The 25,630-nt window shown below is 38.9% G+C and overlaps 2 protein-coding genes across 3 annotated transcripts in view; one reads left to right on the top strand and one right to left on the bottom strand.

The window, feature by feature from the left end:
- The first annotated feature begins 572 nt into the window (after window positions 1-572).
- On the top strand, window positions 573-23,706 carry LOC120798100 (protein phosphatase 1H-like). Of its 2 annotated transcripts, none has more exons than XM_040142143.1 (10): window positions 573-808; window positions 5,932-6,112; window positions 8,187-8,558; window positions 10,610-10,722; window positions 10,933-11,017; window positions 12,462-12,580; window positions 16,804-16,867; window positions 18,259-18,366; window positions 21,783-21,934; window positions 22,455-23,706. In XM_040142143.1, exons 1-10 carry the CDS (start codon window positions 573-575, stop codon window positions 22,600-22,602), a joined length of 1,578 nt encoding a protein of 525 aa, XP_039998077.1. In that variant the 3' UTR covers window positions 22,603-23,706. The 2 variants fall into 2 exon arrangements, with proteins under 2 accessions (XP_039998077.1, XP_039998069.1); XM_040142135.1 differs by having other exon boundaries at window positions 5,932-6,121.
- Window positions 23,707-24,950: 1,244 nt separating this feature from the next.
- LOC120798080 (ubiquitin carboxyl-terminal hydrolase 15-like) overlaps window positions 24,951-25,630 on the bottom strand; it is a 28,658-nt gene continuing 27,978 nt past the window's right edge. Inside the window, exon 22 of the mRNA XM_040142113.1 lies at window positions 24,951-25,035. Coding sequence (XP_039998047.1) covers window positions 24,994-25,035 — 42 coding nt within the window. The 3' untranslated portion in view covers window positions 24,951-24,993. The remainder of the gene's footprint in view (window positions 25,036-25,630) is intronic.

Genomic DNA, 25,630 nt, shown 5'->3' with positions numbered 1-25,630 from the left:
TGAATGTTACCAAAAAAGAGCTATCTTTAAGTAATAATGCATCGCTCCTCCTTTTGCACTTGATCCCTGGAAATTTAGTTAACAATTGAAATTTCCACATAGTAGCTCAACTAGGATTCATCTCAAATCATTGCACATTTCATATTATTTTATGATTTTAAAACTCGGTTTAGCTGTAACTAGAATTATATGCCCGCAGAAAGTCAATGGAATTAATTTGTTTTTGCAGTGTGCATCCATGGATGGATGCGTCACGTGACCCGTTAATCGTCAGTGTATTTCCGCGTTCACGAGGGCCGAGCTGTTATGAATGACTCTCCATGGGGGTGTGCAGGGTTTAACTTAAAGCATCATTGCTGTTTTCATCATCCTGGCCTCCGGTGGCGGCTGATGTCTCCGCTCTGAATGAATGAAACCTTAATCATCTGAAGGTCTCCTCCTCCTCCTCCTCCTCTTATTCTCCATCGAGCCTGACATCGACCAGCGCGGCCGAGCTGGGGGGGAATCCGGGGAAAGGGAGCCGCGGCGCCGCGCACCGGCCGAAGGACACCCCGCCGCGACGCCCCACCAACATGCTTACCCGGGTCAAGTCCGCCGTGGCCGGATTCATGGGTGGAATCATGGCCGGGGGCAGCTCCGGGGGTGGGGGCAACCCCGGTTCCGAGCTGCCGCTGAAATTCCCATATATGAGACCTGAGTTCCTTGGCCTTTCCACGGATGAGATTGAGTGCTCCGCGGACCACATAGCCCGGCCCATTCTCATCCTGAAAGAAACTAGGAGATTACCGTGGGCCACTGGATATGCTGAGTAGGTAACCCCGACTGCAGCTGCCTTCAAAGTGGCTCCTGTTTTCTTTCAAGTGTCATCGCAGTGGCATTTAATGTAGCCTAAAGCATCTTGCGTTCAGTCTTGTGGAGGCCGAAGAGCTTGCAGGTGTTCATCCCCAACACTTTATATCAGAAATGTGCTCCTGCCCAGGTTGAAATAAACAGGATGTTAGAGCTGCTCATTCTCTGATAGATATAAAGCCCTGACTTGGAGCGTAGATGCACCTGTTGTGACCTGTATCCGTCTCCTGCATGTTGTTGGATCCGCAGAGCAGCCTTTTGCATGCAACGTCCAAGCTTTGTACCAAATTAAGATTGCGTGCTGTTAAAATGATGACAGCATTGATCCAAAGGATCACAGCAGTCAAGCTGTTTTTCACGTGCAAGAGGATGGTGCACCTTCTGCCTTCAGCAACGGGGTGTTAGTCTAAAACTGTGCTCTATTTATGGCTAGCTGTGTGTCAGTGTGTGATTGCATGTCACCAGCCTCTAGAAAACCAGTTCAATGAGATGCAACCTCATATTCTGGCTTGGCTGACCAAACTCCAGACTGCCGAATAGTCTTGAGATGCAGTGCAAGTGAAGAGTTTGTTGCTGATTTTGCCTGTCATCACCGTCTCCGTCAGCATCCACGTAGTATAGCAGTGATCCATTCGTGCTTATGTAATCGTGTCACATTTTTACACAGCTGTTTTACCTTTCTAGATACACTCCTTGACAAATTGGATATAAAAGATTAGAAAAACCCATTATACCGACGTTATGTTGATTCCACTAATAATAACTCATTTACCAGTGCAGTGCTATTTCTGAACCTTGAAAACATATACAAAAGGCACAATTTCAGATCATTTTCAGCATCATGCTACAGTATGTGTTGCTGAGATGTGGTTTAAAGCATTGATGCATGTGCTGAATGTGACAAATTGTTTTATAAGTACATAGTCCCCTGAGGCTGGTAATGTTATACATTTTTTTAAAAAAAAGGGTATTATCAAATTATTATATGCAAAACATGAATGAGAAAATGAGTGTATTAATTTATTTTGGAAGTGGCATGATGGACCTTTTAGGAAAGCCCTGTTAGTGTGAGATAGGTGTTTACATGTGGCTTTAACTGGACATTCATTATCATACTCTGTCTCTGTTGTTGAATTTTGAGAGGTAAATCTTCCACAAATATCACTGTGAACTGCATACCGAATGTGCCATTTTAGTGATTTGCCTCACAGTTCCTTTAGAACTACATGTTGAAGAAGATATCTAAACCCATCCATTCTGACATCGCATTCAAACTCACATTTTGCCGTTGTATTTTCTTATCTGATATATTCAGGTGGTAGTGCAATCCTGATTAAAATGCTCAAGAAAAAGTACTAAAAAAGGACTTTTTGAAAGACCATTTTAGTATTTAACACGTAGGTGTTTCGCTGTCATTGTTCCTTTAATGTTCTAAGTTAAACAGAGGCAAAGCTTAGAACCATTGTGATTCACCAAATAATTGTTACATCCTTGGGGCCAATGTCTGGCCCAGAATTCGTTGCCTAGGGTAGAGAAACAAAGAGGGCATGAGATGTCTGACCATGGAGGGGAAAATTAGGTTTTGTTCCTAATGAGAGGAAAGGTAATTGTTCCGAATGAAACAAAAATTTGATTGGCAGAGGAATAAAATGACTATCATTCCTCCTGCAAATGCTGAAATGAGGACAATTGAGTACTCACAATCATAAGCACACAATAGCACCCGCTGCACCTTTCATGAAACACAGTAGGATTAGTAAATTAAATGCACTATAGTTATGAAGGATGAGAATTGCTTTGCTGATAGTTTTCACATTGAGGGTTCAAAGTTCACATAAATATGTACTTCTATTACACACACTACATCAGCAGCACATGTTTTTGCAACACATACACAGGTTATTGCATTACTGTGTCCGTTGACAATTGATTAGATGAAGCAGAAAAAGGCTTCCTGGACTTCTGTGCTTCAACAAGATTAAAAGTGGTCGATGTGTCATGTTGTTTTATGGCCACAATAACTCAGAGGACATTTTTTACTGTAATTATGGGTGCAGTGGTAACGTATTACGTTTGAAAGCAGAGCTGAGTAATCAGAGTTGAAAACCAGCCCCCTGGACATAATGGATTTTATACCATGCGTGCATGATGAATGACACATTATAACCAAGGTACAGCCAGTTTTCGCTCAGGAACTCCCTCAATACCACAAGAATTGGCAAACCATTTTCAAACACATTTATTAAACACATGTTGGTTGTTCACACGGTTGTTCTAAAACGGAGAAATGTTGTTTAAAAGGACTTACCACAGGACAAAGAAACTCCTTCCTGCAACAAATGTTAATTTTCATAGCCAGTGTCGCTATTTTTTTCTCAATTAATGGTTTAGTCTGTTAAATCCCAAGGTGCAGTCTTCAAATATCTTCTTTTGTCCAAACAACAGTCCAAAACTCAAAGTTATTCAGTTCATTATCATATAAGTTAAAAAATAAAATAAAAATGCAGCACATGCTCAAAACTAAGAATTTAAAACAAGGTAATATTTGGCATTTTTTGCTTGAAAAATTTAAAAAAATGTATTAATTATCATTATCAGAGTTGTTTGGGGTTAATTTTTTGTTGATCAAATAATCATTTCAGCTGTAATGATAACAAATCAATAAAAGGGAGTCAGTTAAGAGATAACATAAGCATATTCTTGGGACACATTCATGTTTTCAGAGGCACTAGGGATTTTACTTAGATTTAAAATAATAATTATAAAATAATTTAAAATAATATTTAACTTTTTAACACTGATCAGACAAGAATGCCATAAGAATACACATGTAAAAAAAACTTGAAAGGGATCTATACAGCTTTACACTGTCAAATACAGAGGCCATTATTGATGTGGTCTCCTCCCATTTAACCAGTTCACATTGTGAAGAAGACAAGGACATTGTTTTTCCAGCAAACTCCCTCCACCTCCCTCTTCTCTTTCTTGAAACCCGATAGTATCCAGACATGTGCAATGGACAGCTACACAAGGCTTTCAAGAGAATTTTCCACTCTCTTTCTCCTTGTGCTTCTATCAAATTAAAACATTTTTCATTTACATTAATTTGCCATTGTGGCAAAAGCAAGTGTATGGCACAATTTAACGCACAACATATGTGAAAATAAACATTGGAACACCCATTAATCAAATATTTGTGAACCCTATGATGAATAAACAGCAACAGCAAAAATTCTAAAATACAAAAAAAATTCATAAATGGATATATTCTTACATAAATAAGAATTTACATATACACACATATACATGAATGCACTCTCACTTTTTCTCTCTGTTTTGCTTTTTCTTCATGGCTCTGTCCCTCTGTACCTCTTTCTATCTAAGATTAACAAGCATTTGAGGCTAAGATTGAGACAATGATGCTGCCTAGCAGAAAACATCCCACAGTCTGAATCTATTAATAGACATGCCAATTTCTCAACTCACACACGCAGACATTCCCAACACCCTTCCAAGATGTCTGTTGGACTTGCAAGTCTCATCGGCGCTGTCTCCACAATCTCACTCTTTTCAGCATTTATTGGAAACCTTATTACATTAGTTTTCATTAGCTATTGTTCTGCAGGTTTAGTGACCTTTGAGATGGCCAGTAAAAGCTTAGTGCTGCAAATGAGGTTTTTGTTTACTTTAACGCAGAAAAGCTATGTGTGTAATTTTTAATGTAGAAATTTTACTCAATTGTTGTTGCAAGTAGAAAGCGGTTCATTTTCTTTAAAATGTTACTGCTGTGTCAACAAAAGTCTTCAGTAATGCGCTGACTTTCACAATCATGGCCGTAGCTAAGAGTGCGGACACTGCAGTCATGTACATGGTATTTTTGGAGAGACTTCTGAGGATTTTAGCAACCTGGGGCAATTATATGCTACAGTGTAAGAAGACTAAGAGTTGACAGTCATGCTAGCAGTTCTGTGAGGGTGAACTGAGGCACAGTGGATCTTTAAGCTGAATGCTAACATCAGCACGCTAACACGCTCACAGTGACAATTTTAACATGATGATGTTCCGCAGGTATAATGTTTTCCATGTTTGTCATCTTAGTGTGTTAGCATGCTAAACACAAAGTATAGCAGAATAGTTAATGTTATTAGTTTTACAGGTTTTAGGTCATAAACCAAAATGTTGGACAAATTGAAATTTTGAACCACAGACCGACATTGACATCACTAGATCCATGATGCTAGCGTGGCGAAAAACCTCCATGGTATATTAAGGAGTGATTCCAGTGTTAAGACTCCTTGTTTATGTTACTTTTAGCCAAACCAAAAAATAAGTAAATATGCATTTAAATCAGTATGTCCTTACTTAACTTTTATTCCTGGCAGTGTGAAAAAGCTGGTTTTAATGTTGTTGCTGATCGGTGCATTGTGTTTATGCAAATCACACAGCTACTGTGTGGTTGGCCTTACTTGTTACTGGGTCATCATCTCTCTGTGTGGTCTGCCTGCTTAAATAAGGGACAAAATAAAGCTAAATAAGACTACACACACACAGCTTAGGGCATGTAGAGTCTCACACACAAACAAAGACCTGTAATTCACTCAGAAGCCACTGTACCGATGCATCAGGTTACTCCCAGCAGAGCAGTACCACAAAAAAGGCCCTCCTGTTTGATCTCCATCAGGAACATGAAATATAGAAAGGCAGCTGCTTCACTGGGTGAAAAGACAGAAACCTCAGGCTGTGGCTCTGACTAATTGTTGTGATCCTGCAGTGCGGCATAATAACCATGAAAGTCTGCAGTACTGTTTCATCCAACCAAAAGCATATGATGTTGGCTTTCATTCAAACGCTTGTTCCAGAACCACAGCTGTCAGACTGGGAAGTCACAGAAAGTGATGTATCTGTCGCTTGTAGCAAAAGTTTAACTGCAAAAATAAAAGCCAAAAGTATATCGCCAAATATGATTTTTATATAGGGGGACCTCTAAATGTCTATAGAAAAGTTAACCGTCAAAGCCTGAAATATGACTCAACCAGTATATACAGTATACCATGCCCACTGTCCTTTCTTCTCTTCTCACAGGGTGATTAACGCTGGTAAGAGCGCGTTGAATGAGGACCAGGCATGCTGTGAAGTGGTAGTGGCCAGAAGGAGGCCAATGAGCTACTGCCCTCCCTCCACTCCCAACAGGACTCCCACCGCCAAGAGACGCAACTCCCTGCCCAATGGAGAGGGCCTCGGGCTCCGCATAGAGCAAAGCAAGGTAGGAGAGGTAAGTAAACGCATAAACACAAATACACATTCAGTGGAATGCATTAGTATATACACAGGGTATATAGAGTACATACATATTGCTTTAATGAATAGTTTTGCTCACAAGCATACACAGGGAGCAGTTACCTGATAGTTCGAGTTCGTGTTCACATTAAAGCCCCTAAAAAATGTGGTCAAATGTAAGCTATTCACTTTAACACTAAATACTCATTTCTAAATGCTTAACAATTGACAGTAAAGAAGTATAGTTTGACATTTTAGTAAATGTGCTTATAAGCTTTCTTTCCGTGAGTTGGATGAGAAGATTGATACCACTCTCACAACTGTATGTTAAATATGACGCTACAGCCAGGAGACAGTTATCTTAGCTTAACATAAAGCTTGGAAACACATAGAAAGAGCTAGTCTGGCTCTGTCCAGGGGTGCCTGACAGCACCTCAAAAGCTCACTAATTGCTACATTACATCTTGTTTGTTTAAGTGCGTAAAAACAAGAACTTGTGGTTTTATGCTGGTTTTATGCGTCAGACTTTGTACGTATTAGACAAATGAGATATAATGTGTTGATTATTGAGCTTTAGAGGTGTTTGGAGGTAGATTTACTTTTTACCTTTGGACAGAGCCAGGCTAGCTGTTTCCAGCATTTCCAGTCTCATCTGCTAGCTATGGGTTCATATTTAACAAGAAAAGTGATCTTCTCATCTAACTCTCAGCAAGCAGCTCAACTGGAGCTCTTTTATTTCCTTTGGTGCGTTTGGTTGTGGCATATATTGTAAATCTCATTTTGAAAAGAAAAAGAATACAGTGCCATGTCTTTCTGTAGGGAACTGTTTTTTACAAACCCAACTCAACCATAGCCGACAAGCAGATTTCCAAGTATGTTTCATTAAACCCCAGGAGAAATAGTTTATACAGTAGTTTATAAAAATTACAATACTAATAAATAAAATTAATTGCTTCTGACATTACAGTTTAGATTTCATTATCTGTTTTTCTCATATAGCTCTTCTTCTTGTGGCAACGGTCACCAAAAAATATGAGGACCGCTCACTTAGAGGAAACAGTTGAGACAGAGAGAGATGTTGTCTTTAGCGAACCTCAGCTGACATTCCAGCAGAAAAAAAGACTTGATTTGATTTGATTTCCTTTGGTGTGTTTGGTATGATAAGGAGGTATGACCTCTGCAGTTCCACACACTGTTGGACAGAATGAGTCATGATATTTCCTCCTAGGTCTCTCCTCTCACAAATGAGTATTAGTCATTTGCCTTTTTTTCCAAATCTCAAATTATTTTAAAAAAATACATTAATTTAGCTGAAGTATGCTATGATGAGATGGAGGATGGTTTCTGCATATTTTTGTTGTAGTTTGTAGTATTTGTAGTAATGTAATTTTTAGTATTTTGGGCATTCAAATGTGCATCCATACTTGTAATGCTTTTACAGCAAAAAAGCAAAAATTGGTTTTTCAATTCTTGTTTCAATATGGATTCATAACAGTTGTGTTTAGTCACTTATTTGATAAAGGGAGAGACCTCAACAGCGTTTTCATTGACGCCCTGTTTTCATTGGAATACTGTACATTCATATCTCATCATACTTTGATAACATATGTTTCATATCATCTGAGTGTGCTCCAGACACATGTTTCTGGAAAGGCACAGAATATTCTTTCTGTATGTGTGTGTAGGTAGATATGAGTGTGTAATGTTTACACACATGGCGACATACTCCAGACTCCCTATGTAAAGCATTGTTTCAGTGTATTGAAATCCAATGTTAAACTAAAACCCCAGTGGTGAATATGGCTCTGAACGCTGATCTTCTTATAGAGCCTCTCCATTAAAACTCTGATGCCAGTGACAGATACTGGGATACTGAATAGAGGGTGTGAAAATACACATTTTTCCTGATAGAATATGCAATATTATAATTCTTTTATCATTTTTGTCACATTTGTGTGGTTGATTATGCTTGTGTTTAAATTTGTTGCTAATTTTCTTTGTTTCTGTGTGCTGATCATTCTGTATGAAATTAATATAAATTTTGTATATTTTGTCTACAGGACAGTGAAGGACTGGTATTCCACTACTGGGCCTTGTTTGATGGTCACGCTGGTTCAGGTGCAGCAGTTGTTGCCTCCCGCCTGCTCCAGCACCACATTGCCTGCCAGCTCCAGGCCGTGATCGAGATCTTGCGCAACCTGGCCTCCCCACCTCCCACTGTGCTGGGGGAAGAGCCCGACAACAACCCATACCTCCAGGGAAACACCCCAGGCCCTCACCGTGCCCTGACCCGGGCTGCTTCGCTGCGTGGGGCCGTAGGTGCGCCTGGTTCCCCATGCAGCACCCCACCACCACCTCGCTTCTTCACAGAGAAGAAGATCCAGCAAGAGAGCCTGGTTATAGGAGCCATTGAGAACGCCTTCAAAGAGATGGTGAGAGACAGAGAGACAGGTGTAAAGTCATGATGTATCTGAATCAACTCATCCTGATCAGTCCTAAAAGCTTTCACACTCACTGAAAGTCACTCTGTCATACATCATTACTTAACATTTTGGATTATGGATTTTGGCTGATGCTCTTATGTAGAGTAATTGGTAATCCAGGTTGCAGAAAAAGTAATTATATTCCTTTGGAATCAGTTGTCTGACCTCACAGCTACGGAATTTTTACCACCATTTTTACCACTGATGCTATGGTGTCCTCTATTCTAAGTTCCACACTATAAAATATCCGCCTTATGTTATTTAGGCTGCTATGACATTTTGAAATGTCATAGCAAGAAATGCACAGAGTTCATACATCCTTGAGTCTTTTTCCTTTTTTAAATAGAGTATAATTAAATGAAGCCAACCATTCCACAAGTATTATAATGTCACTGGAATACAAATCCTCACAACTATTGAATTGATAGACATGAAATCATCTCACCATGGACTCCATTTCAATAATAATCAACACTTAAATGCTTCACATGAAAAAATTGATATTTCTGCAGTATCCACATGCATACTCCCAGTGTGTTTGCAGTAAACCTTTACATGGATACCAAGCAGATATGGAAATTAAAGTACTTAATGGAGCCAGCATATACATATAAGTACTGATAAACAAAAGCTGGTATCACTTGCTGAATTCCTTGTTGTGTTTGCTGCCATTATATGATGTGTGCTATACTATATACATACTGATATTCTGACCTGAGGACAAAAAGGCACACATATATGCAAACACGCACATTTTAGAGAGATGCACACATACCACAAACTTAGCATCTCTATTTACAGTTTATTGGCATCAAATTGCCAACTGGTATCAGAGAGCTGACTTATGAAATGATGCCACTCAACCATACACATTAGACTGTGGATTTCTGTTGCTCTATCTAGTTCAAAGGCAGTGTCTCACTAAGTATGTCTCAAATAATTTGCTTTTGAATCAAAGGCATTTAAGACGAAAAAGCTACAGAGGCAATCTATTTTTGTATCTTAGCAAAGGTATCCAAAAATAACTCATTAATGCTCGAAAACATCACAAATTCTTTTATGGCGTTCACCTGTGTGTTTCCTTTCCATTTTCTGTCTGTGTTTTTGTATTGTATGCTTCTTTTGAACTGGTTTGAGATGAGATGTCTTTATAAGCCAAAGTTTATAAGTTTATATAGTATTACCACTAGATGGCAACGGAAAGCAGTACACACTGTTCTAGCTGTACCCTGTGGTACCCAGACTAAAAAAATAATCATTATGAAAGCTCTTTTAAGACCCCCCACCACCACCACACCCTTTCCATTTTGTGAAAAGAAACACTCTTAGACTTGATTTGACATCCTTTGTTGATGATGATCACTGCATCAGTTAAAGCTGCCGCCTCTGCAGAAAGAAGTCCACCTACGGGACAAAGCTGCTCATCAGAGAGCTCTGTCTGCAGGGTTTCTGCACAGACCTGCAAATCAGAAAAAAATCACGTGATTATGTCCCGGTTGGCTTAAAGTAGTAGACAGAAATAGCTTAAAAGGAGGAGTTTCAAATACATAAATATGTATTATAAAATGAACAGAAAAATAACAGCACTCTGAATATGTGCACTTGCACAGCCAGTACAAGGCTCCTTAAAGCTGGTGATGCTCAGTCAAGATAGAAACCTTTTCACATATCACTGTCTGCATTCTTCATGCCCCACAAGTTCTTGTTTACTGACACACGGTCAACAAAAGGTTCAGGTTAAACCCATCGATAGTCTACAACTATGCCCACACATTGTCTGTCTTTCTGAAAAGTTGATCAGTCTTGCCTCTTGCTCACTTTCTGTGTCTGAGTTATTGAATTGAAAAAGACAGAGACGATATATTTAAACTCTCTTTATGCCTGCCTTGGCTGCTCACAGTGTGGATTTTGTTTTTAAGGACATTTAGTTTTTCTATTGTGATCTTTAGTGATGCTTCATTAAAGTTTTGCAAAACTGTCCTTTTCTCTTTCTTTCCCAGGATGCACAGATTGAGAGGGACAAGCAAGTTTACAACATCACAGGTGGATGTACGGCTCTCACTGTGGTTTACCTGCTAGGAAAACTATACGTTGGAAATGCAGGTGACAGTAGGTATGTGTGCTTATGCTTCTAAATGAAAGGGTCTGTTAAGGACGCAGGGTTAATTAAACTGCAGTAGACCCTAGGGATCCCAAAGACATATAATGGCAGTGCATCAATATGCTGGGGCAGAGATAGAAGGTGCAAGTAATAGCCTTCTTGTTCTTTTGAATGGAAGGTTGCGTGTACATTACTTTTACAACTTTTTGTTTATGTCTGCAGGGCTATCATTATTAAAAACAATGAGATCGTTGCCATGTCAACAGAGTTCACGCCAGAATCAGAGCGACAGCGACTCCAGTTCCTGGTAAGAAAAACATACCTATATGTCTTTATCCGTCTTCTGTTGACAGTATAACGCCTAGTCTTTAGTCTGACATGTAATCTGAATCTAGACAAATTACATGTAATAACGTTAGTCACACAAAGTCACATTAGCCTACCTGAAACTACAAATGCTGTACATTTCAAAGGGATATATTGTACTCTATACTTCACTACATTTAATTGACTGTTTTAGTTACTTTACAAAATTTACAAGATTTTTGCATACCACACAAATGAAGATCTTTTACAATATGATGCTTTTTATGGATTAAACTACCTAGAGCTGAGACAATTATGTGATTGATGGAAAATTAATTGACAGCTATTTGATTGATCATGTCATGTAAAAATACCAATCATTTTTATGGTTCCAGTTTCTGAAATGTGAGGTTTGCTCCTTTTCCTTTAAATGATTTTAAGAATTCTGATGGACTATTTGGACTATTTGTCAGACAAAAACAGTGGAGGCCAAATTGGGCTCTGGTTAATTGTGATGGGAATTCATCACTATTTTCTGAATTTTTACAAATCAAACAATCACTTTTAATCCATAATGATTAGATGAGATTAATCCATAATGACAATAATCATTATTTGCAGCTTGAGTTAAAAATGAGCTCCACCTTAACCAACTACAACATTAAACTACTGCTTACACATTAATGCAGGAGACATTTTTCTGCATTTCAAGTACTTATACTTTTAATACTTTAAGTACATTTTCCTGATGATATGTGAATACTTTTATTTAGGCAACATTTTCAATATAGGACTTTTACTTGTAATGGAGTATTATTTCACTGTGGTTCTTTTACTTAAGTCAGAGATCTGAGTCCTTCTTCCACCACTGAGTAAAAGTGAACTAGAGCCTGACCAATACTTTGGCATAGCCATTAATATCCAATATCACTGTTGGCATATATGTTGGCCAATAACAAGAAATTGCAGTACAGAAATTCAAAAAATAGGCATTGAGATAGACACAGAGGACTGACAGTTATTTTTCAACTGTAAAATGTCCCACTGATTACATATTTTAGTCATAACAGTGAACTACAAACACAGGTGTTTCGGGGTCTGTCCTCCTCCGTGTGTGTGTTCACCAGGAGTCTGCTATCAATGATTGTACTGACCTCATAACAGCCTTTATGACGTAAGAAGAAAATTATCAAGTGCTAGACCAATATACAAATTTATTTGACTTTTGTTTCTGTTATGTGTCTAGGTTAACAAATAAAAAGAATAGTGGCCAATATATTGTTAGTAGAATTTTTTATTCTCCCACATCATATCTTATCAGTTGGTCTTGAGAGTGAAGTGACAAAGGGCAAAAAACCAAAGTAATTGACTTTCATTATATCTGTTAATCTGCCACACATTTAGTTGCTTGATTGACTCAAAGAACGTCATTGTCTGTCTTCCAGGGTTTCATGCAGCCTCACCTGTTAGGAAATGAGTTCACGCACCTGGAATTTCCCCGGAAAGTTCAGAGGAAGGAGGTAGGCAAGAGAATGCTCTACCGAGACTTCACCATGAAAGGGTGGTAAGTCCCCTCAGCCCCCCTCTGCCTCTTTAATTTTCTCTCTTTTACACATTACACTTAAAGATGTCAGACTCCTGCATCCACAAAAAAGTCTCCCTTACCATGAATCACAACCCAGAAACCCCAACCCAGCTGCATCCACCCTAGAAGAAACAATAATCTGAAAAAAGATTTAATTTGCTTATCACACCGTGTTCTGAATCCCTGCTTCTCACATTCATTCTCCCTCCTTTACTGCTGCTTAAACTTGTATACACAGTGGGAGCTGAAGAGACCGGCAGGGAGCTAAGGGAGGGAGCAGCCTAACCTGATATGATATAATGATACAGCATATAATGATACAGCAGAGATGGGCCTGTATGAGCAGTCTTATGTGGGTTAGCCTCGCACCATGTTATTTAACTGTGGCGGTGGTGGAAGCCGGTAATGAGATGTGCTTCTACTGAGACACTCACTCTCACTCACTGGCACACAGAGGCAAATACTGTACTGTGTGTATTGTGGTTTGTGATGTATATTTCACCATAAGGCCACTCCCTTCGGAGTCAGCCAGGATGTACCACTGTATGGATTACTGTTATATTTCTCTTAACATCATTGCAAGGAAGTAGTTTGGAGTCATTTTTATCTTTTATCTATGTCTCAATGGGAAATTGTATTTTTTGAACATTTTTAGTACCTGTGCAGACAGGATATTCCAGTTTTGCTGTGTATACCAGAAGTATATTTTTTTCAGAAATATTTTTTTGGCTATTTGGAGGCAGCGGAAACGAGCCCTAAACACAACAATGTCATCGTATCAGCTTTTAAGATTGCAAACTTGTTAGCAAACACTGGCTTATTTACACAGACATGAAGCCTGGAGTCGTGTTTCTTTCCACCTGACAAATATAATACATTAATTCACTCTCCTTTTAGCCAAGTTTTTGCTCTTTACTAACTCCTCAGGGAATTATCTGATTCTTTAGTGGCTAAATGCTCCACTGCAGTCACCCGCTAGCCGCTAACTTTTTCTGTCTCCTGTTTGGTGCTGGGCAGGTAGTGTATAGTGGGTTTATCCGAGCTAAACTGCTTTTTGCGCTGCAAATAGATGCCTGCTACATCTAGAAACAACGCTGATCAGCGTGGGATGAGAGTAAACCAAAACAGTGAAGTTGTGGGCTCTGAAACCAAAACAATGAAACTAAAGATGCTAAAACAGGCCATAGGGCTGAGGGAAATTGCAGTTGGGTGATTATTCTCTGTAAGTTTTTCACTATGAGAGTCCCCTCTGACATTACACATAAGCATTTGATCCATTGTTGATATAATAATATGATTATAGCAGCTTTGAACATATTTTTCAACACAACATTTTTTTATTAACAAGCCGAAGCTGCTGTACAACATACGTGGATATGCATAAATAAAACAGTCTAAAACTAGCATATGTTTTATTTCATTCAGAAACTATATAATAAAAGAATAAGTACACAAGATCCTGAACAGGCATTAAATGGAGACTGTCAGTACTTGACATTATTTGAAAAATTAGTGAGGTTCATGGCATAGCCCCGTATATAAGCTGTCCGTTAGACTGTCTTATTCTCAAATCTCCTCAGCGTGAAGGTTAGCTTGGGTCTCAAACTGAGGCAGAGGGAGAATAATTTTTGAGAGATTTGAGAAAGCCAAGAGACTGTAATGATCCTGCTTTTGGCTACCGTGGGTTGTTTATTTGAAGCAGCTACTGTTTAGATGTTCTTTGAGCAAGGAAGTATTCATATGGAGCTCCTCGAGAGCCAAACTGCTCATCAGAATTTCTCAGAGCCCAAGGTGATGTATACAAATTGCTTGTTTTGTCCAGCCAACAGTTCAAAACTGAAAGATGTTTAATAATATACCAGAGAAAATCAGTAAAACCTGACATTTGAGAAGCTGGAAACAATTAATGTTTGGCATTTATGATTTTTTTTTTTTAGGTGTGTAACTCTGAAATGCAAAGTAGATGATACTGAAAATGAGCATTCTCATTCAGCAGCCCCGTCACCTTCCAGATTAAACAGTGGGAAGATAAATTTGATTAGATGTATGTCTCACCGTTCTCTCTCTCTCTCTCTCTCTCTCTCTCTCTCTCTCTCTCTCTATCTCTCTCTCTCTCTCTCACTATGAGAGGTGTAAGGTTTGACGAGTAGAGAAGGGAAGTTGACTGAGGGATGAATAAGTTCCATTTCTACCTCTCCAGCACAAAGGCAAAAAACAGAGAGTGTTGTGTTTGGGTCATGAAAAGTGCGCATCTCAGTTTGGAGACAGACAAATGGGCAGTGAGAGACACAGACCGACAGATGGAGAATACCCTGGTCAGATATGAAGCCGTTTGAAGTTGTTGATATTCTCCACTGATTGCTGATGCCAAGTTTAATCTAGCTAGTTTAAGTACATCAGCGTCAACCGTGGAGTCTTTCAGTCTGACATCAAAGCTCCATTTCTAAGTGTGTTTTCAGATCTTCGGCTTCCATTTGTGCACTTGTGAACTTATTTTTTGTTTGTTGTAAGATCCCTTCCCTCTCACGTTCTTTCACTAAATTTTTCAGCAGCAAAACACTTGTTATTGCACTCTAGAGAAACACTCTTCCATTGAGACGCAGGCAGAATCAAAGTCTAGAAAACCTACAGGAAGAATGGCAGTCCCTTTGTTTCCTACTTTTAAGTATATTATTAATCCTCCTCCACTATTATTTATTCAAGAGGAAGTGGTGTGTAGTTTGAAAGATGTGGGCTTTTACCACACCGGGAGGGTCTAGCAAAGAGATGTGTTGAAGGAAACTGTGATGTTCGTGTAATTAATATTTGGTCTGATATGTATTCAGTAAAGCACAAGGTTTACACAGAGTGGTGAAGAAGAGAAACATCATCTTGACTTGTTGAGCAAGCAAATCTGTTATCTTTCAAGGGTAGCTAGGGATAGTGGAGACAAGTACGCTGTTGTACCAGCATGCAGGTGTTTTCGTAGCTACCACTAAAGTGGCGACTCAACAGTATTTTGGAGTTGCAGCAATCACAGAATCTTGTGTAACTGTGACTCGGCAATATTTTTGAATTATACCAGAAAGACAGTCCTGTGTAACTTGCATCCCTTAGGAGGAGCACGGGGTGAGAGGGGTTAAAAGATCATGTCAGAGAAGAGATTGTGGATCTGCAGACCCTTCATATATCAGACTTGTACGTGTACTCTTTTTATATTCAAATAATAAAATTGTGTGATACAGTCTTAAATTCCTTGTCCTCCTGCGTCTTTGATTTGGTTCCTATGAACCTAGATGTGAATGGTTGATACCATCTGTTAAAGGAATTGAAGAGGACAGAAGAATATTCACAATAGATGCTATCAAGTTGCAATTTGGGAAGTGTATTTTTGGATTTTAGTCCCATACTAGGGACTAAATGTCAGGGTATCTCAGCCCCTGCAGCACTGATTTTGCTCCTGTGTTCACAAGCTGGTTGTTAACTTCGTCTGCCTGCCTTTCAGCGCTGGGCAGGTAGTGTACAGTCAGGTTATCAGAGCATTTTTGCTGAAAACAGATTCCTGGTGCAGCTGGTAATGACGTGGATGAGAGTTGTAAGAAAAACAGTAAAAAAGTAAAGTTGCAGTTCATAAAACCAAAACAATGAACTGAAAGATGTTTAAACGCTTTGTATAGCTGAGGGTAACTGTAAAGTAAGGTAATACTCTATTATCACTACAAATGACCCCTTTGACATTACACATAGCCATTTGATTCATTGCTAATATAAAAATATTGATTAGTGCATCTTTAATGCGTATTGAGATTTCTCATCTAGAGATAAATCAAAAGAATGACCATGATATTTGTGTTTACATTAGCAAATTATATTAAAAAGGAGGTTTTGACTTCAGTTTCCCTATGAGATCTTGAGATGGTGAAGTAAGAGACATAAAAGGCCCAGTAGTTAGTCAGGTGGCAGTGTCGTTTGGTTGTGCTACATTTCGACGGGTAATGATGCATCTGAGAGAGAGAGCGTAGAAAGTGCTGTCTGTGGAACTGCTATAGAACCAAAATGGCTCCCAGAGCCAATGTGACACAGGGAATGCATTTAAGAGACCTCCAAAGTTTCCATTTGTTCTTTTCACTGCACTTATGTACCTCTTTTTCAGTGTGTATATTATTTGTGTGCGAGTGTGTGTGTCAGAATGTCTTGATCTTCTGTTCTTTCCTCAAACACAGGGCGTACAAGACCATTGAAGATGACGATCTTAAGTTTCCACTAATATATGGTGAAGGGAAAAAGGCAAGTATGTGTGTATGTGTGTGTAAGACAGTTCATGTGTCCACTCCAAGCCCTGTACAATTTACTCTGGAATTTAGAACTGCAGAGAAAAAAGTAAATCACACAGTCTAATCTTGTCAGTCTGATACACACACACACTCACTACATGCCTGCCAGCCACCCAGAGAGTGGGCGAACACTTGGCCTCTGATGTGCGAGTAACACGCTGTGATGTGTGTGCGTTTGCGTGTGTGTGTGTGTGTGTGTGTGTGTGTGTGTGTGTGTGTGTGTGTGTGTGTGTGTGTGTGTGTGTGTGTGAATGCACGCTCTCACTAGAAGAGAGGGGAGATGGTCCATGTGTTTCACTCCAGTAGCAACTTCTAGTACACACGCACACGGCATTCAGACAGACGAACACCACTCGGGAGATGACAGTCATCTCTCTGACAAGTGAAGTTAATCCCCACTGGGACAGCAAGGGATAGATGAGAAGAAGAGACCGAAACTGAAAACACTCCACCAAATAAATTGCACAAAACACTTCAAGTTCTCAGTCATGTCAGTTTGTTTCATATTTTCAGTCAGTTCAGTCTGATGCAAAGACAGACGTAACCTGTCTTCATTAGAAGGGGAAAAAGCCTCTGTCGACCACACAGCGCGTGTTTAAAATTCAGTTTTCAAACAGGGATGAAGGAGGGGAAGAATATTTAAAAAGATTTTGATAATTATAGGGATAGAAAAATAACATTGTTGAGTTTTAGTGTCCTTAGGACACTGTACAACACTTTCAACAGTGTCACATATTGTGATATTTGTTGTGCGGATTTTTAGCAATTGTCTTCTGTTGTATAGCTTACAGCCATAAAACTCAGCCACCTTTAGTGTAATGTATAGTTAACAAATCCATTTATGCAGAAGGAGGAACAGAAACATGCACTTTTATTTCAGCCTATTTGAGATACTGCTGGAAGATACGTAAATGATGAGCATCAGTGCAAGAAAGTAGTTTTACATGAAAAGTCTCAATCATATTCTGATGGCCTGATACCAAAACCTTACGTTTTCTCTTAAGTATTCAACACATGTAAGATTTTCCCTCTGTCAGACTACACCAGCAATATCCCAACTTGACATCTAGGCATCTATATTTACCCATGTATTCACTGAATTAAAAAACTAGTACACCAGCATATGAAATCTCCCAAAAAATGCAAATCTATACGGCAGCAGTATACAATGAGCACTTATGTATGTTGCACTTACATTGGGACAGAGACCATGTTTAAATCCATATGTTAATTAACAGCTAACTGACACATATTTCAATTTTTTTTTTAACCTCTGACAAAAATGCTTTGTAAAAAAATAAAAACTTCCAGGGAACCGAAAGTTAACCAGTCTGTGTTTTACAGGCTCGGGTGTTGGCCACTATAGGTGTGACCCGTGGGCTCGGTGACCATGACCTCAAAGTTCACGACTCCAACATCTACATCAAGCCGTTCCTTTCCTGTTGCCCTGAGGTAAAACTGTTGCTTTAATATTTCTTTATTCTTATATACAGTTTGGTCCACAAGAATTCAGACAGTGACACAATTTTTGTAAATTTGCCTCTGTACACTACCACGATGGATTTGAAATGAAGCCATCCAGATGTGTATGAAGTGTAGACTTTCAGCTTAAATTCATGGGGTGTAACAAAAACATTGCATTAACCATTTAGGAATTCTTATACATAGTTCCTCATTTTCAGAGGCTCAAAAGTTATTGGACAAATCAACATAATTATTAATACAAGGATTGGATGAAAATCCTTTGCCAGGCCTTTACTGCAGCCCCCTTCAGTTGCTGCTCGTTTGTGGGTCTTTCTGCCCTCAGTTTTGTCTTCAGTAAGTGAAAATTATGCTCAACTGGGTTTAGGTCTGGTGACTGACCATTGAAGAATATTCCATTTATTTGTGTTGAGAAGCTCTTGGGTTGCTCTCGCAGTATGTTTTGGGTCATTATCCACCTCTACCGTGAAGCACCGTCCTATCAGTTGTGCAGCATTTGGCTGAATCTGAGCAGATAGTATAACCCTATACACTTCAGAATTAATCCTGCTACTTCTATCAGCAGACACATCATATAAAACACCAGTGACCCAGTTCCTTTGGCAGCCATACATGCCCATGCCATAACACTTTGTTAACTCTTAGTGATGTGGTATCCTGTGGATCATGAGCTGTTCCTTTCCTTCTCCATAGTCTTTTCTTCCCATCATTCTGGTACAAGTTATTCTTTGTTTCATCTGTCCATAGAATCTTGTTCCAGAACTGGGCAGAATTTTTTTTGATGTTTTCTGGCAAAGTTGAATCTGGCGTTTCTGTTCTTGAGTGTTATCAGTGGTTTGCACCTTGTCGTAAACCTTTTGTATTTGCAATCATGAAGGCATCTCTTGATTGTAGACTTTGACAGCGATACATCTACCTCATTGAGAGATTTCTTGACCTGGCTAGATGTTGTGAGGGGTTTTTTCTTCACCAAGGATAGAATTCTCCACTTTAGTTGTCTTCAAGGCCTTTTGGTGTTGCAGAGCTAGCCAGTGCATTCCTTCTTTTTAAGAATGTACCAAATTGTTGAATTGTCCACTCCTTAAAGTTTCTGTCATATGTCTGATAGGTTTGGATTGTTTTTTAAGCCTAATGATGGCCTCCCTCATTTGCATCAACATCTCTTTGGACCGCATATTGAGAATTCCAATGAACAGCTACCAAATGCAAATTTCAAACTCCAGACCTTTAATCAGCTTAATTTATCATGAAATAACAAGGGAACAGGCTACACCTAGCCATGAGACTAATAAATTGTCAATTGTCCAATTACTTTTGAGCCTCTGAAAAAGGGACTATGTATAAAAATGGCTGTAATTCCTAAATGGTTAATGCGATTTTTTGTTAAACCCATTGAATAAAAGCTGAAAGCCTACACTACAATCACATCTGGATGGCTTTGTTTCAAATCCAATCTTGGTTGTGTACAGAGGCAAAGTTATGAAAATTGTGTCACTGTCATTTTCTTTTATCCTCCCTTTTTTTTTGTATGTGGGTCATTTAGTGTCAAGTGACCCCAACTATAGTGACACTGTTCTCTTGAGCAGCTTGATTTATTAAACATGCTTGTTAATGTCTTGTTATCCCACTAGTTCATAGATTTTTCCAGCATGGGGTACAGAGTTCCAAAAATCCAATTCCAGCCCCTGTAAGTTAGGCTGAACATAATGATCTTGTCCTGTCTCTGGTGCTCATACCAGTCAAGAACACATGGAAATACAGTAGATATCAGCTTACGCCTGTGGTTGGACTGTGCTTCATTTTGTCATGCTAGGTTTTCCAAACACAAGGAATTGTGGTCTAACATGTCAACATCTATCTCCTTAAACCCATTAACCCTCAGACTTGGGTTGTTTCCCGTAGCTGGTACAGTTATTACAAAATCCGATGTTACAGATGTTTCCTTTTTTCTTTCCTCCATCTCATTTCTCTAGTTTTCTTGCCAGCCCCAATTCCTTACCTTGTTTCGTCTCATGACTTCTTTCACGACTTACCCTGCTTCTAGCCATCATATCTGCACCACAGTCCCTAGAAGTAGCATTTTGCTGCCTCTCTGTCTAAACAAGGTTCTCTGCTGCAGGAGAACTTGAGCTCACCTGTCTGACTGTCTGGCACTTTTTTCAAAGTGCTTTCATCTCCCGTTGCAGTTCATCTTACAGAGTTTTGCATTTTTCCTCCCAGAGCTCTCTGTTTGATCTTTAATTCATTAATACCCGAGTTCATACCAGGTTCACATGGAAGACTTAACTCCTCTCAGCACTTTGTGTCTCCAACCGGGTGCCTCTCTTTCTCTCACACACACAACTCTCACCTCTTACCAGAGCCTCTCAAGTGGTTTCTTGAAAATACCTTCAGTGAATGAAAAGTGCATTGAATTTATTAAGTTGTGGAAATGCCAGGTCAGGATAGATTTCAATATGGCTGAGAAAATTGAGCTGCTGTAGCTGAGAAATCTTAAAGAAATCTTTCAGTTTGGGATAACTTTAAAATTGTATGTCATAGTTCTGGTTTCTGAGCAGACAACCAATTCTTTGTGCTATCAGTCCAGTTGTTGGCATTAATGCCAGCCATTGGCTTCTGCTTGAACAACATATTTTAGTTGCAGTTATTTGCTGTTGCATTAGTAAAAGCATAGTGGCAAAACCATGCTAATTACATAGAAAATAAAAAAATAACGAAATTGTGAGACAGATGAGGTAAAAAAAAAAAAAAGGAAGGAAAATGCTCATAAAACGTGTCACCTTAAACCCAAAATAAAAGGAAGCAATAGAACAATATATTTGTGAAGTCTAATGGTAGGGCATCATTTGCACTTTGAGCACACAAGTGATATAATCCAAATAATTGTGTCATTATATTTTCTTATCCTCTGTATACATTTTCCATGTTTACTTGAAATCATTATTCTTAGCTGTGATCGGTGAGTCGGTCCACCACTATGGTCCAAACTGAAATATCTCAACAATTATTGTATGTATTGCCTTTAAAAAAAAAAAACCTGTAAAATTAATGACATTCCCATCACCTTCAGCTGTATCTCAAAGTTCCACTGTGCCAATGAACAGCCTCACAGAGCCAATAGCATGGCTGTAGACTCTTAGTCTTGTTTATCATTCATTAAAGATAAAGGTGGTAAAAACAATCTTGAATTTCAATGGTTAGTACTGCATCAAAGTAATACCAGAGGCTGAGGTTTGAAGTCACAACAAGGAGGTAAATTAAGTGATAAAAAAGTACCAAAATAATTCTGTTGCTACTGTATTTTTGAAGATCTGAAACATCAAGATGTTAATTAATAAAGAGTGTTTTAGAATGAAAGCCTTAATGTTTTGTGTGTTGGCATGCAGGTGAAGGTGTATAACCTGACACAGTATGAGCACGGAGCTGATGATGTTCTGGTGATGGGAACGGATGGGCTCTGGGACGTCCTCTCCAACCAAGAAGTAGCTGAGGCAGTCACTACTTTTCTAGCCAACTGTGACCCTGATGACCTGTACAGGTGGGATAATTAGTTCCTTTTTCGTCCATCTCTCTTTTTTCTTCAATCACAGGTTTGTTACCTTGATTCTGTTTGGGCCACTCATCCGTTTTTGCTGCAGTATTATGTCTGAATGTGAATGCTGTAACTGTGCCACTGGGTTGCATGTTTTATTCAACAGGCGCAGTTTCTATTTCAAGGATAAATTACAAACTTGGCAATTTACCAGTTGCTCTCAGTATCATGGCACTTTTTAACAAAAAGTTTTTGCACACCAGTGCATAGAAGGTCAAGCATCTGCGCATCATTTAAAGCCTACAGACAGCAACTTTAAGGCATAATATTGAAAACACATCACAGACCGCCATCAACTTCTACATTTCAAGAGGATGCAATTAAATTTTCAAGTGTCATCATGTTTCAGACAGCATAAAATGAGCCATAGTTTATAACATTATCAAATTAAGTAATAACATGGCAGTATCAAGGGCCCTAAACACTTTGATTTGAAGGCTTCATTATTGTTTCCACTGTTGTCCAGGTACACAATGGCAGCACAGGACCTGGTGATGCGAGCCCGTGGCGTGCTGAGGGACAGAGGCTGGAGGATCACCAACGAGCGTCTGGGCTCCGGAGACGATATCTCTGTCTTCATCATACCGTTGATTTACGGCAATCGTCAGCCCTGAGGAGCCTGACAGAGATGCTGCTGTTCAAGGACCCTGAAGGGCCTGTAGGTTTTAAACCAACAGGACTGGTTAGTCCTGAACTCAGAATCCCCTTTCAGTTTCCTCAGTTTCGTTTGCACTTTTATTTTCTTCCTTAGACCAAGGTCAGATGGAAAATGTAGATTTGTTTGTGCTTAATTTCGCTATGGGAGTTCAGGATTGGTCCGCCACCAATTTTGCTGCTCAGGGGAATTACAGTTGTTAGTTTGATTTTTTTTAAAGTCAGAAATTTCTTAGACACATGGTAATTTAATTTGCATCATGAATCACAAGTTATCAAGGAATGTAGCGAGTGGCAGCAGTTCTATAGAATGGTGGAGGTGACTGTTCCTGAACTTCTGCAGAGATGTGAAAGCTAAAATAGGCGAATGCTCTTCCAAAGTGAAGAACAAACCTCTTTCTTTCTTCCCTTCTCCTTACCTCTCTTATAATGCTTTACTATACGTGGCTCCTCCTTTTTCTACCCTCTCTTATAGTCCCCTCTTATTCCCTTATACTGTACAGTCAAACTTGTTTATTAAAAAATATATACCTCCTTCATCTCCTGACCATGGACGGAGCTGACAGGTCAGCTGTATATTCCGTTTTGCCACAGTGTGGCTTTGAAGGATTATTTTGCTGGAGAACTACTTCCAGTTAACTGAACAGATTACAGAGCTGACAATGTGGATGCAGAAGAAAAAAGATGAAGACTTGAACTTATCCACCTCATAGTAGCAAGATTGATAAGGAAACTGTTAAACTGTTGGGATAGAAAAACTCATAAGAGGATCTGAGTCTATATGGATCAACAGAAGGGGCTTAGTTGATATGGTTTATGAACAAAGTTTGATGTGAAAATTGCTCATTAATTTAACATGTGCACGGAAAGACAATATTCACTGTTACAAGTCACTTAATCTGATAATAAGGCCAAAAATTTAAATAGGTTTCAGCATCATGAGTTTGGTTGCACTTAATTGGTGATTAGCAGCATAGTTATGGTGTTTTAACTTGATCAATGTCTCATGAACTGACATAAAAGATTGGTTTAACATTTTTTGGGAAATGCCTGTATTTGCTTTTTTTTTTGTGCAAGAGTTAGATGAGAACATAGATACCACTCTCATATATGTACATTATAGGAGGCTACAGCCAGGAGATCGTTAACTAACAATAGCTTAGCAGAAAGAATGAGAAAGGGGAAATACCAAGCTTTCCAAAGTTTGTTTTTGTTTTTTTTAAAAAGCTCTTTAAAACCCCTAAGGGTAGAGCTTTAGAGGTGATGGTAGACATATTTTTTACCTTTGAATAGTCAGGCTAGCTATTTCCAGTCCAGTCTTTATGCTAACCTAAGATAAGGGTCTCCATGCTTTAGCTTCATATTTGATGTACAGATAGGGGAGTGTTATCGATCTTCTCATCTAAATGTCAGCAAATAAGCAAATTAATTTCTGAATTGAACACTGGGAAACTTTACATTTGTGTAGTTTAATAATATCAAAAATAACATTTCAGACATAGCTAAATTCCCTTAAAAGTGAGAAATACTTCTTAAGACTAAACATTAGATTTCATGACTTGTACACCAGTGTAGTCGCACTTTAGGAGTAAATAACATTACTCACCGAGGAGCATCGATACATGTAATGATGAAAACGCAAATATTCCCTGCAGCAGGGAGGGTTACATAAAATTCATAAAAATCACAAAATACAATCAAAGTCAAGCTGAACAAACATTCCACAGAGAAAAAAGTCGTAAAGCTTCCTTTTGCTTTAACATGTTTTGCATGTTTCATAAACTTCAGATGCTTGATACAGATCACATTTGTCTTCAAAGGGACAGGTTTGGGAAAAATGATGTACTGTGTTTGGATGTATTGATTTACTGTGTGTCAGTGCATGCAGTGACATATTGTAGGCCTGGGAATATGAGCAACAGTGCAATGGTTTACGCTGCAGTTTGTTTTATATGGAGTGAATTTACATTTCTGTGATGTATCAAAGAGTTAGTGACAATGTTATTTGTTTGTAAATGTGCAGAAACCATTCATATATTTTTGACATTCAGCATAAAGGATCTGATTAATTGTAAAGGAAGGGAATGAAATGAAACCTATGAAAGAAACCTATTGGCCAGATATGTTTTTTGCACTTTTTTTCATCTTTTTGACTGGAATTCAGAAAGAAAAGCAGCCATCAAGAGTTCAGTATGTCCCTTGACTGTTGTGGACTTATGTGCATATGTAAGCGTTCACCTCTTTCCCTCCATTATTATTCTGTATTCATACAGGCTGCACTGCTCAGCCAGCCACGTTGGGTTAAGATGCAGGAGATGAGAAGTAGTCTGGGGGAAGGAGAAACTTGCACTTCAGAAGATCAATAAGAAATTTTTGAGAAGTTTGATTCCAAGCTGAGAAAAAAAAAAAGATTGACAGCGTAAAATTAAAGCAAACTGCATGTTTTAAAGGAACGATTTAGTCCTTGAATGAAAAAATAAACAGCGATAGCTTAGATTAAATTTATTTTTTTCTGCATAGTGGATATGCAGAGTTTTGAAGTAGCACTGGTTTACTGCAGGCTTGAGTGTAAATGGGAACATCAGTCTCCTTATTTTATAAAACAAGGAGTACAGGTGATTGACTGAATCCAAAGAAGTTCATTTGGAAATTGTGCCGTCCCAGGACGAGGAAGCCATTGTTAAAGAAGTAGTTCGTCATTTTTGGAAATACACTTACTTATGATAAGATTGATACCACTCTCAGGTCTGTACACTAAATATGAAGCTACATCTAGCAGCTATGAATTAGCTTAGCCTTACTCAGTGTAAAGACTGGCGATGGGGAAACAGCTAACGTTGCTCTGTCCAAAGGAATCAAAATCCTACCAGCACCTCTACAGTGCACTTATTAACGCATCAGTTTTTGTTTGTTTAATCTGTACAAAAAACCAATGCGAAAATGACAATTGGAACCCATTCCAGTTCATAACCCCCTGTAAAGGGGGTA

This window comes from Xiphias gladius, chromosome 2, assembly GCF_016859285.1.
Source record: "Xiphias gladius isolate SHS-SW01 ecotype Sanya breed wild chromosome 2, ASM1685928v1, whole genome shotgun sequence".
Classification (NCBI taxonomy): Eukaryota; Metazoa; Chordata; class Actinopteri; order Istiophoriformes; family Xiphiidae; genus Xiphias; species Xiphias gladius.
Note: the sequence above shows the minus strand (reverse complement) of the source record. Positions and strands in the feature narration are given on the sequence as shown.